The 13613-nt window shown below is 31.2% G+C and overlaps 1 protein-coding gene across 1 annotated transcript; it reads right to left on the bottom strand.

Moving 5' to 3' along the window:
* Nucleotides 1-733: 733 nt before the first annotated feature.
* On the bottom strand, nucleotides 734-1859 carry LOC105790035 (probable CCR4-associated factor 1 homolog 11). Its single transcript, XM_012617421.2, has one exon. It carries the CDS (start codon nucleotides 1646-1648, stop codon nucleotides 806-808), a length of 843 nt encoding a protein of 280 aa, XP_012472875.1. The 5' UTR covers nucleotides 1649-1859; the 3' UTR covers nucleotides 734-805.
* Nucleotides 1860-13613: the final 11754 nt, after the last annotated feature.

Here is a 13613-nt window from a genome sequence, read left to right as displayed (position 1 = left end):
CATGAGCCCCAAAAATGGTACAATTACTCTAAAGTCTCTAGAAACTTATAAGATTATAAGTTAGTAGTACATTGGTATAATTGCATTTTGATCCCTTCAAACATTTATAATTTACTTTTGGTCTACAAAAATTTCTGGTTTGGTTACAATGAACCACCTTGCAGCCTGCTTTTCTGGTGTAGATATGTCCAGAGTGAGCCTCGAATTTGCTCGCCATGACTAAACATATGGTCCATGGACTCAGGTGGTTTTGACCTTGACTTACATTTTCATAAACCACTTAACTGACATTGTTTTAAACAAATTTTAAATTTCGTTTTTAAAGTTTAAACTCAAATATGATCCGTACACTCAGGTTGTTTGGATTTACATACATTTTTGTAATCCCATTATTGGCAAATTATTTTATGAACTTTTCTTATCGAATCATATATGGTTCCATCATTTTTTTAAAACATATATATATTTGAGTTAAATTTTAAATTAAAGATGAAGTGTTTTATTTTAATTGAGAGGGACTGTCCATAAATTAAAATTTCCCATAATTTATGATATTTTGAATAATTTTTAAATGTTTGGCTTTTAAGGGCAAACCTAAGCTTTCCGAAAGAAATGTACTTATTTAAGTTAATTTTAATTTGTTGTAAAATATTATAATTAAATGTGGTAAATTAAAATAAAATTACCAATTTCTAAACATCTGTTAAAAAAGAAATTCATAAATGGACTGCAATTAAATCAATAAATTGAATAGAATTAATTATACTTCGAATAATTTTACATTGTAATTAACAAAAATATTTAATTAATAAACCTCTAATCCATATAATACTCCGGCATGCTTTTCCGGTCCATCGTTAACAAAATACAAGTCTCTCATTTTTTGAAACGCGTGCCACGTCAGCAAAGAATCGGACCCGGCTTGATGACATTTCCCAACCGCCCGGTTCACATCTAAAGTCCGAGCAACTACGTCCAACCCACCGTACAAGCTATTACAGAACTTCATCATGTGTTTCAAATCATAAACTCGGTCACCGAAGAACACTTTAAGAATCGTCAAAAACTCGTCTAATTTCTCGGGCAAATCTCGTCGGGTCAGGATCTTAACCAAATACCCAAAATCATAGGCGCTATGAAACGTCACCCAACTCACTGAGTCGTTACACACGAGTCCAGACGACATCATCAACTCAGCGAACCGAACCGAGTCGATCCCCTTTTCCTTATTCTTGTCAAAATCAATCCCTTGCCTCCTCAAAAGCTCGATGGAATCCGGCGCGTGAGGATCTCGCTCCACGTCAAAATCACGGAAATTGAATTCCCAGATGAACCGGGTTCCGTTTTCGGATCCGGGCAGATTACCCGAAGAATCGGTAAGGGTTAGACCCACTTGGATCAAATTCAAAGCATCGACGTTAGATTTGAGTACCTTGTAATGATCGGCCGGTCGGAACTGACCGTTGTACGGCCTTACGGGGTCCACTTTTGGCCGGAAAATTATACCCGGGAACTCAGTATCCATTGAAATAAATGGGTATTCGTCGATCACTTGGCTGATCAACTCGAACTCGGATTCCAAATTATCTGACCAAACTTCCCTTATCATTACTGGTTTCGATACCCTATCTGAATCTTCAAAACCCATATCGGAAAATTCAAGAAATTACAACAAAAGAAAAGAGATTTTTTTCTTTGATTTTTAAAATTGATTTTTGGTGATTGAAGAGAGTGAGGGTGTGTTGGTTATATATACGTACATTTAGCTATGGAAAGCATATGAAGATGTTGCTTGGAAGGCGGTGAAAGTTAGAGAGAAAGAGAGCTGGAGTGTGGTTGCCGCCATTGAAGCAAATAAAAACAGAGGGGTTTTTCAATTTTCGACGCGTTTTGGGGTTCTATCGTTTTGACTAAAAGAGTAGGGCAAGGGGACAGAAACAACGTATAGGGACTTGATCTTAATCCTTATTGACTCATGTTTTTAATTTTCTTTTTCTTTTTTAATTAGCAAATTTGTTTTTGTTTAATGTCAAGTGGGCAACATATATTTTTAATAAATACTCGGTTAGTGGAACACAATCGTTTATGTTTTGGTCACTCAATTTTAAAAAGTTACAAACTAATTATTAAAACATTCGAAATTTTTTGTTCAAGTCACTAGGCTATGGGTTAATACCCAAAAACAATTCAAGCGATGATTTGATGATCAGAACGGTAGGTTAATACTCATTAACGAGTAAAAGAACATTTTTTAGATCTAAGTTGATTTGACAATCAATATTGAAAATTGGAGAAGAAAGTTATTAGATTTTGCTTCATAAATTGTGATGTTCAAAGCCGTTTTATAATATAAAAATTGAGTTGTAGAAGAGAAGAGGAGAAAGAGTTTTTGGTTGGTGCAGGAGGTGCGAACTTAAAAGGTTATACAAGGATGATTTTAATAGTTCAATGACTTAAATAAAAACTTTCAAATAGTTCAGCGATCATTTTAGAGTGACTAAAACGTAAACTCACTAATAGTTTAACCTTTTTTTTAAAGAAATAGTGATTCCAATGGCTACGTAAAAGTTAGTAGGGGTAACAAATTAGAGTGACAACGGAATTCATAACAATAGTTAAGGACAAATAGGAAAAATATTGAATCAAAGAAACCAAATAAAAAAAAATAACATTTAAAACCACCCATTCTCATCATTCTTAGAGTTGCATACCGTGTTCGTTAGAAAAATCTAATGGAAGAGAGATATACACAACAATGACCATTAAATTGGTAATATCAAAAAACTATCAAAGATGCATCAACGGGATCAACCACTAATAATAGCATCATAGTCTTGTTATCGTCAAATTACGCCAACTATAAAGTTGGGTTAACAATGACAATACCAAAGGTAACCAAAATACTCTTCAATATTGGTGATGCATAAAATCAGTCCCTAAAACTAAATCGACAGATATAAGATTGACTCAACTTCTTTTGAAACTTCTCAAAAATAGAACTAAAAGAAACAACTAAGAAAAACACTAAAACCTGCAACGATTGGTATCACTACCCTTTTACGAGGAGCGGACTATTCTCATCGCCACTGCTTTTGCAAGAAATAGGTCAGTAGCACCTAACAAAACTTGTTTACTAAAAAAATCACTCACCGTGGAAGAGGTTAAGAAGTCAAGAGAAAAAAAGAAAAAGTATAATAACAACTTTTATAACAATTTCCGGTCACCACCGGTGGATTAATAGTGACAACTTTTTAAACTGGCATAATAGTAATTTTAACTATCAACATTTATAAATCATGTTAATTTAACCTTGAATCTAGAAAAGTTGATCCTCAACATTTACACCATAATTTTGTTCTTCTTTTTTTCTTTCGGTTAATTTTAAAAGAATGAGAAAAAATGAAAATTATTATATTAGATTTTATTTTTGTATATTTTCAATCAAAATTAGATGATAAATTTCTTTTTTTAACTTTTTAGGTGAAAGGGTCATAAAGCAAAATAAAATTACAAAAAGTCTAAATTACACAATGTGTTGAGAGTTAAATTTTCTAGAATCAAGATTAAATTGGCACAATACATAAATGTTGAGGGTTAAAGTTACTATTATACCAATTTTAAAAGCTGCCACCGTTAGCTAGCTGATGACAAAAAAAAAACAAAATTAAATAGTTAAATGACCATTTTGTAACTTTCATAATTAGGTGACTAAAAAAATTATTAATAGTGTAATTTACCCTAAAATTTTTAATAGAATAATATAAAATTGGTTTTAGCATTCATGAATAAAATAACGTCGGCGTGACAGCTAGAAAAGCACGTGGAAACTGAGCTAATATAACATAATTAAATAAGTGTCAGTTTGAAAAGTATGAAAAATTGTTGGAAGCTGAGGTTTGCCCATTAATTTGCAAAACTCTTTTATTTAATATTTAAAAAAAATAAAAAATTCGATTGAGTTTTAGTTTTATTGCCATCGACACTGTTGTTAGTGTAGGAGGTTGTAGGTTCGAAGTACATTAAAGCGTATTATCTTCTTATTTAATGATTGGAAAGAGGTTATAGATAATTTTAAGCATTGTATAAAAAAGAGTAGATATTATAAGAACCTATAATGATATTAATATAAAAAAAACCAAATATTCGATCATTTGACTGTATCTCGATTGAATTCGAAAAGTGAGTTGAATTAAATTTATAAATATAAAATATTTTTTCTTTATATACAAAATTCGAAACTAAAATTAGACTATTTTATTTATTTATGGATAAATAACAACCTCCAAATTCTATTAATTTACTTAATAAGTACTCAAAAGCTCACTCTTCTAATAATTAATTTGATTCTGTTTCTCTTGGACTTGTTCTTCTTGTTGACTTTCAAACTTTAAATCTTAATAAAAAATATAAATAAATAAAAGTTTAATTTTTTATAAAATATTAAATCAGTTTGCATTTCAAAGGTAAGGCATTGATAAAATATCTTTTAGGGAAACTCATGAACAAAAGTAAAAAGATGTTTAGGGAAACTTCTAAATCTTTATAAAGAATAACCCAACCCTCAAAAAAAAAATGAAAGAGATTTCTAAGATAATGCATGTCTTTTTTTTTTAATAAAAATAATATAAAAGTTAAATAATTTTTGGTCTCGTTAACATGTTAGGCTGCACCAGTTTAAAAATCCGGTCTCGTGACACTATCAGGCACACCACCCGCTTTATAAACCCCTCTCCCCCGGCTAACAATCTGTTTCTGTTGAAGAAAAGAAAAGAAAAGAAAAAGATTTATGTTTAGTAGAAGAGGAGAACAAAAAAAAGAAAAAGAGCTAAGAAATTGTTTAGCAATACGAGAGAGAAAAAATTGGTTTAAGAAATCGAGAAAGAAAAAAAGAGTGGTTAGAAATCAACATATCAACATATTTGCCTTTCATTTTAGACCTCAAAAATTAAGTTTGAGTTTGTAAGTAGAGGTGTTCATGGGCTGGGCCCAACCAAAATCTTAGGCCCGTTTGATAGGATCAGGCAAAAAAATGGGCTTAAAATTTTGCCCAAGTTTGACCTCGATAAAAATACTAAAACCCGAGCCCGGCCCGACCTATCCATATTAATTTTTTAATATAAGTTTTAAATATGTATATAATACATAAAAAATACTAAAAACATTAAAAAAATATTTCTCAACAAATTGAAAATAAATTTTAAAAAATATTTATACTTAAAAAACACTAAAATAGATGCAACTTAACAAGAAAATGCCTCTAAAATAATAACAAAATCAACAATAAAACAAGTGTTATACAATATCCAAACAATAACAATAAAATAGTAGCAACATAATAGTGAAATGGTAGCAAAATAGGGAGAAAACAACAAGAAAATAGCATTAAAATAGTAAAAAAAACAACAGAATTTTTTGTCCTTTTGTGAATTCGGGCCAAGCTCGGGCCAAAAATGTCTTACCCGAGGTCCGACCTGTAATGGCCTAAATTCAAGGTTATCGGAACAGTGGTTTCGTAGCCATAAATCTGATTTAAAAATAAATTTATTTTAATATTTTTGCATGAATATTGATATGGTAGGAAAATCGTATGAAAATATAGATAGAAAAATTTTGCCGATTTAGTGGTAAGTTAGAAAATGAAAATTATTGAAGAAATTTCAGAATTTTTGGTTTAGCCCAATAGTACAGTTTATTCTTTAAAGTTTCCCCTATTTCGCTGTCTGACAGTTCTGACCTCTCTTCACTAAAAATTAATTATATCATTGTAAAGAATTCGGATGATGTTTCCATTTATTTCTTTTTAAAATATACTCATTAGGGATTCTAAGCATATAAACTATAACTCATAATTATTTTTGTACAATTTTTAACAATTTTCCAAAGTCAGAACAGGGGATTCCGAACTCATTCTGACTTGGTCTAACATAACTTCAAATATCCCAAAATTTACAATTTCATTACTTACACCGTTTCTTCTATGAGAAACTAGACTCAACAAGCTTTAATTTCATATTTTATTCATCCTCTAATTAAATTCCCACAATTTTTGGTGATTTTTCAAAGTTAGACTACTGCTGCTGTCCAAAACTGCTTTAGTGCAAAATGTTGGTTTCCATTTTTCCCCAAATTTCACAGTTTATACAATTCGGTCCTTTCTCAATTAACCCCTCAATTAATCTAATGTTCTCAATTAATACTTTACCTAGACATTATAAGTTGTTACACAACTATTGAAATTCAGAATTTCCACATATAACTCTATCTTCAAACTCTTTTACTATTAGGTCCCAAACATTCACTTTCTATTCAATTCTTTCAATAAAATCAGCATATGAACAATTTAAAGCTCTAATTCTATGCTAAATCATCATATTTTACTAAGTTCACGAGTACCATTTTTGTATTTGTATCGTTACAAACCTTGTATAAATTTACATGTTTCATGTAACAGCCCGTTTTTAGTGAAATCGGAATAATGGTTTCGGGACCACAAATCTGAGTCAGAAAGAAAATTTATTTTAATATTATTGCATGGTTTGCATTATGATAGGAAATACATATAAAAATTTCGATAAGAAAATTTTATCGATTTCATATTTAATTGTTAGTAAGGACCAAATTGCATAAAGTGTAAAAGTTGAATTCTAGTAGCTAGAGGGATTAAATAGCTATGGAATTCAAAGTTTGAGGTCCTTATAAGGAAAATAGACCATTAAGAGAAGTTAGTAGATATTTATGATGATTCATCCATGGAAATTTAAGAAAAGAAAAGGACTAATTTGGAAAGGGAAAAATAAAAGATGGTAATTAAGTAAAGATAAAAATATCATCTTATTTCATCATCTTCCCAAATTTTCTATGGAAACCCTAACTAAGAGAGAGAAATTCAAGCAAGCTTAATTGGGTAAGTAATCATGTCTTGTTTTCGAAATTTTTATATTTTTGAGATCGTAATAACCTATATTTGGGGATTAATTTGCAAAGTTATCAAAGTATTAAAATTTTTCCATGGATGAGTATGTTGAAATTTTGACATTTATGGTAAAAAATGAAAGGTTGTTGATGGATAAACAACTTTTGTAAAGGAAATTTTCATGAAATTGTGATTTAGGGATTAAATTGAAAAGATGTAAAATTCATGGAAAATTTATAATTTTGTGAAATACATGGACTGTTATTGTTATATGAAAAATTTAGCTAGGCTTGGAATAATGTTTAAATTGCATGAATTTCATTTTTCGAGCCTAGGGATGAAATTGGAATTAATCAAAAGTATAGGAGCAAAAATGATACTTTTTCCTAAGATTTAAATTGAATTGAATTGGATATGAAATGTGTTAAATTGATGTTAAATTCATTTATATAGATCCAGAAAGATCAAATAAGGAGCCAGATCGAGGAAAAGAAAAAGTGTTGGATTAGTAGATTTCTATATACGAGCAAGTGTCGAGGTAAGTTCGTGTAACTAAATTGCATATATTTATATGCTTGAATTGAATGTTGTATATGAATTTTATAAATGCTTATGTATGAAATTGATCACATGTCCGATTATGCCCGATAAATAATGAGCCCTGTTTGAATAAATGAAATTCGATGGATCCAAGATTTCTCGTATTGGTTGTGGTCCTACATATGTTGTAGACACACCATAGCTCGGAAGAGCGTCCTGTTATAAGCCCTCTCGAGCTTCCTGTTATATTGTTCCTGCGAGCATCTTGATCGGTATTGATCTTGCATGTGTTTCGGACATACCGCAACTCTTTGTGAGCGTCCTGTTATATGATCAGTATTGATCTTGCATATATTGCAGACATATCACAGCTCTTTATGAGCATCCCGATATAAGGCTCTTAATGAGCTTCCTGATATGGCCCGCTTGAGCTTCTTGATATATGGCTATCCAGAGCTTCCTGATAATAGCTCTTCAGAGTTACCTGTTAAACTCACATGAGATTTCTATTTCAAACTCTTATGAGTTTCCTGTTATAGCCCGGATAAGCTTCCTGTTACATGGCTCACATGAGCTTCCTGTTACATGGCTCGAGAGAGTGTTTCCTGATTATGTACTCTAATGAGTACCCCTGAATATGAATTGACGGATTACAGTTTTGTACACTTCGAGTGTACTACATATGTATTCATCGGTATTTCAAAAAAATTCAACGGGCAAAGTTATGACATGGTTAAATTGTATTTGAGATGATTTGTCATGGAAATGTATATGTTATGCGGAAAAATGACATGGAAAGCATATGTATATGAAAGTTATTACATGATGAGCTCATTCATGTTCTTGGTGTTTGTGTGAATTACTTAACTAACATGATTAGTGAAAATGTGTGTTTTAGGCTTTAAGCCAAATTGCTTGGATGCCAATTATATGTTTATTTTAATGAAAATAAATGGTAAGTTAATTCCAGTTATACGAACTTACTAAGCATTAAATGCTTACTTTGTTTTCTTTTCTTTGTTTTATAGTACTCGGAAGCTTGTGAAGGTTGGAACTTGGTCGAAAACACATCACACTATCCCTTGGACTTCTCGGTATATAAAACAAGCTAACTTTTGGTATAATGGCATGTATAAGCTAAGTAAGGCATAATGATGAAATATTTTGGTTGTAACTAGCCATTGGAATGGCTAGTGTAAGACATATTTTTGAGGTAATTATATAAGCCTTATTAAGTTTGATGTATGATAAAATGGTGATATGATGGGAAGTATACAAACCTATTGATGAATGGTTTTGAATTAGCATAATTGATAAAGCATGCCTAGGAGCATAAATGTGTCTTTGGCAAGTTTAAACACTTGAACATATGAGATAATATGTCATGCATAAAACTTCGTATTGGCATTGATTCGAAGGTTATAAATTGGCTTGTGAATGTGCTTGGATGATGTTGTAGGTGAAAGGCAAATTGGATGAGAAAAGTGGCCTGAAAATGGCCTATTTTTGGTCCACACGGGTAGAGACACGGGCGTGTGTCTTAGCCGTGTGTGACACATGGCCATGCGCACGGGCACAGGCATGTGGTTTGGCTGTGTGTCCCCTACACCTAATTTTTGAAAATTAAATTGTTCACACGACCTAGCACACGGGTGTGTGGTTGACTGTGTGACCCAAGTCAGTGAGTTACACGGGTATGGGCATGGGTTGGGACACAGTCGTGTGCCTCACATCGAATGCCCACACGGCCTACGACACGGGCGTGTCACTTGGCCGTGTAAGCCATATGGCCTAGCCACATGGACGTGTGTCCCCTGCACCCAAGAAATTTTTTTTTGAAATTTCGCGAAAAATTTCTTGAGTTTCCGATTTAGTCCCAACTTGTTTCTAATGCATAAATTGGGTCTCAGGGGCCCATATAATGGACATTATGATTGAATATGTTTGATTTCAGATATGAATAGTAAATGGTATGAAATAATTATAATTGATCTGTAAACTTCGATAATGCTCCGTAACCCTGTTTCAGTGACGGATATGGGTTAGGGGTGTTACATTTCATACGAGTCCTATAAATATTCAATATTCATATTGGTATTTCGTACCATTTTGTAATAGCCAATATTTTCATGATTTACAATTCAATCTGATTAAAGACAAATATGTCAATTTCACGAATTTCACTTTAATCCAAACATACAAATGAAATAAACACAATTCAACATAACATCCAATTTGAACTTACCTGGAAAAAACAACAAACAAGTTGAAACTTCAGGGACTAATCTACAATTTTTGCTTTTTCCCGATCATCTTTAGTTTGACCCAATTCTCGATCTATACAATTATTCCATTCAGTTTATCAATACCAAACATTTATACACTATCCCATGACATGAATGAACCTATGAAATTTTATTTTTCAATACTCCTAAAGTTTTACATTTTATTCAATTTAGTGCCTAAAATAAAATAACTATATCTTTCAATTTTGAGCCTCAATTTTAAAAATGGGTCTTAAATACATCCTTTAGGGACCCTATACTATATATTAATATAGAAATTTCACATCAAATTTACATTTTATTCACTTTAGTCCTTATGAACAAAACTAACAATTAAACTTTACAATCTAATCCTTTTTCACACCTACGCTTAAAAATCTATCAATTTAAGACCAATTTCTTCAAGAAATAAAAAATGACAACTTTAAAAAACTTTAACAGTTTTGCAAATTGGTACATGGGCTAGCTAGATCAAGCTCTCATGACCTTAAAACATAAAAATTACAAGAAAATGACGTAATTAAACTCACCAATTAGGGATTGAAAGTTTGAGCTTCAAAAAGGGTTTTCTTTCTTCTTCTCATGGCAATAGGTAAAAGATGAATGAAAAATAACATTTTTTATCTTATGTTAACTTATATAGTTAGATTAAACCTTAATTAACCTTAATTAATTAATTAAATTAATTAACCTTAACCTTAATTAACCAAAATTATTGGATGACGTCAATTTCCACTAGTGAATGCTACAAAATAATTTATTTACCATTTGGAACCTTTAACTATTTAAAATCTATAGTGATAAAACTTTTACAATTTAACCCTTGTACCTTAATTAAGCAATTAATAGGACAAATTGAAGAACTAAACTTTAGAATTCTATTATACCAACTTTCTAAATATTTCAATCTAATACTTACAGACCTGATTTACGGATATGAGGTTCTAAAACCGCATTTTTCGGCACTACCGAAAATCAAGTTGTTACACTATCAACTAAATTTGATAAAAAAAAACATAACAAAAATGGAAATACTTGAAAATTTGAGTTAATAATCTTCATCTTTTCTAATTCTTTTAAAATTAACCCTCAATATCACAAATAAAAGTAAAACTGCAAAAAAAAGAGAGAGAGAGAGAGATCAAATTACACAATGTGTAAATATTGAGGGTTCATTTTTCGGAATCAAGATTAAATTGACACAACGTATACATGTTGAGAATTAAAGTTACTATTATGCCAATTTTAAAATCTGCCAAGTTATTTTTTCATTAATAATTTAATGGCTCGTGACTAAAAAAGAAAAAAAATCAAATAATTGGAAAGAAAAAGTTGAATAGTTGAGTGACCAAAAAAATAGTAATAGTTAGGTGACTATTGGTATAGTTTACCCTTATATAAATAGGTTAAAATATGTCATTAGTCTTTTGTAATTTGAAAAAGAAAATTAAGATTTAGTCCCTTTGCTTAAAAAGTTAAAAATTAAGTCTCTAGCTTTTTCATTTAAAAATCTCATTCTAAACATTAAAATTGTAAATATTTTCGTGAAAATTTGTCAACTTGAAATTTTGATTAGGTGTCTTCATATGACATGACATATGATAGATAGAAAATGAACTTGTTAAATTGATAAATTTTGACAAAAATTTCCAATAACTATAATGATTATGCTAGGATTTTTAAATTGAAAAAAAAAAAAGATGATGAATTTTTAACTTTTACAGAGATCAAATCTAGATTCTATACAAATACATGTGTAACAGGTCAATTTTGACCTGGGTCTAAAAACCGAAAACCAATAAAAATAAAGTCCATTACAATGCCAGCCCAAACCACATGGCCCAAATCGAAACCCAAAGACCCAAAGCCCGACAGGCCCAAAACCTTAATTGATTTCGGTAAGGCAGAAACCCTAGTGCCCTAATGCACCGTTGCTGCCCATGTGCCTCCGTAGCGCACTTGTCGCCCAAGGTAGCCTCCATTTGCACCAAAACGGCAAATTGACTTTGCCACAGACCTGCAAACAAAGCCAAAAGGGCGACAAACACAGGAACAACAATAGAAATAATAGCAGAACGAAAGCAAAAAGAAAAAGAACAGTGATATAGCAATGTAATCGTGGCTATAAAAGCCACGAAAAAGCCATGTAATTTTTACACACGGAGAATCCAATATTAAGAGAACAGAGATCAGTTCAAAAGGTTGATATTTACAGTTATTATTTTCGCTTTAATCTACTGTTATTATTATTTTTATTTGCACACGGAAATAAAACAAACAAGGAAATGGGGATAAAAAATGACATGTATTCGAGTCTACGCCGCCGAAGACGGCCGAGGGAGCCACCTCCGATGATAGGTGGGCGAAAACCGAAAGGTTTCTTGAGATTTGGGGCTTTTTGTCAATATTTTGGAGATTCTGGGGTTAGATTTGGGTTTAAGGGCTCAAAAAGGATCGGACTGGAAATTTTACCCTTTTTTGGCCACTGCACACGGCGGCGCCGTCGTCGAAGGCCAATGGCCGACGCGGTGGCCGGTGACCGGAGTTGTGGCCGGACCAAAGCTGGACTGAGGGGCTGGGGAGAGAATTCTGTTGAGGGATTCTTCTTTTTTTTTTATAAAGGGTTAAAATGAATTTTTTTTTTGGAATTTTGGGGGCTTTTATAGGGTACCAAAACGGTACCGTTTTGATGTTACCCCAGATACCTAAAACGGCGCCGTTTTGTGCCATCTGACCCGTGCGGTGACCCGACCCAGGGGAAGGATCCGCATGTTTTCGTTTGGGGGGATATTTGCGCGTAAGGTCCCCCGTGTTTTCTTCGTTGTGCAATGTGGTCCCCCTGCGTTTTTCCAATTAGGCCGCATAGTTTCTCGCATGTTTCACTTCGATCCTTATTGGAACACTACGTTTTGGAGGGCATGGATTAATTTCCTTTTTGACCCATCTCCTGTTATGTGCGTGTTCAATGGAGTTCGCATATTTGTGTTTATTTCGAATTTGCTCTTAAATTTCTGCCTGGATTTCAAACTAGTCCTTCTGTCATTTTTGTACTCTTATTATTATTATTATTATTATTATTATTATTATTATTATTATTATCATTATTATGTATACCTTTTAATTCCAAATTTCATTATATATATATACATACATATGTTTCTTTTACATATTTTATGACTTCAAAAATATACATATATACACGCATACTTTTTATAATATATATATGTACATATTTTAACTTTTGTAAATATATACATATACACCTACTTTTATATATATATATATATTTTATTATTTTATTTTCATATTTTATATACATACATATATATATATATATACATACTTGTATGTATTTTTTATGTTTATTTTAAAATTTATACACATATCTATTTCTATCTATATACCTATTTTTTTCCTTTAAAAATTTTCATAAATTTACATATATATATATATATACACTTATATATGCTTTCTATTATATCTTATAATTTATGTATATGTGTATATACATATATCTTTTACATTTTATTCATGTTCTTTATTTACGTTTTTGTTATTATTTTAAGAGAATGTTACTTTTATTTGCTTATATACCTGTTATTTTGTATAATTAATTTGTCCTTTTATTTATCTTTTTTTGGTTGTTGTTATTGCTCAGATTATTTATGTGTACATCACCGTATTCATTTTTATTTTGTTACACATATTGATACCGTGATTCATTTCTACTATTTTGTGTTAGATTAATTTATTTCAATGCATAAATTACGACTTTTGAATAAGCAAAATCTCGTATTTAGATTCAAGAAGGTCGTACCCTAACTTACTGGGTTTCGATTTTCACAATAAATCTAAATATACGAATCCTTTCAAAC

Source organism: Gossypium raimondii, chromosome 8 (assembly GCF_025698545.1).
Source record: "Gossypium raimondii isolate GPD5lz chromosome 8, ASM2569854v1, whole genome shotgun sequence".
In the NCBI taxonomy this organism is placed as follows: Eukaryota; Viridiplantae; Streptophyta; class Magnoliopsida; order Malvales; family Malvaceae; genus Gossypium; species Gossypium raimondii.
The sequence above is the reverse complement of the archived record's forward strand: the minus strand, read 5'-3'. Positions and strand labels throughout refer to the sequence as shown.

Bases quoted from the DNA above. Each gene is read 5' to 3' on its own strand.
- LOC105790035 (XM_012617421.2), bottom strand. From the start codon at position 1,648: ATGGGTTTTGAAGATTCAGATAGGGTATCGAAACCAGTAATGATAAGG.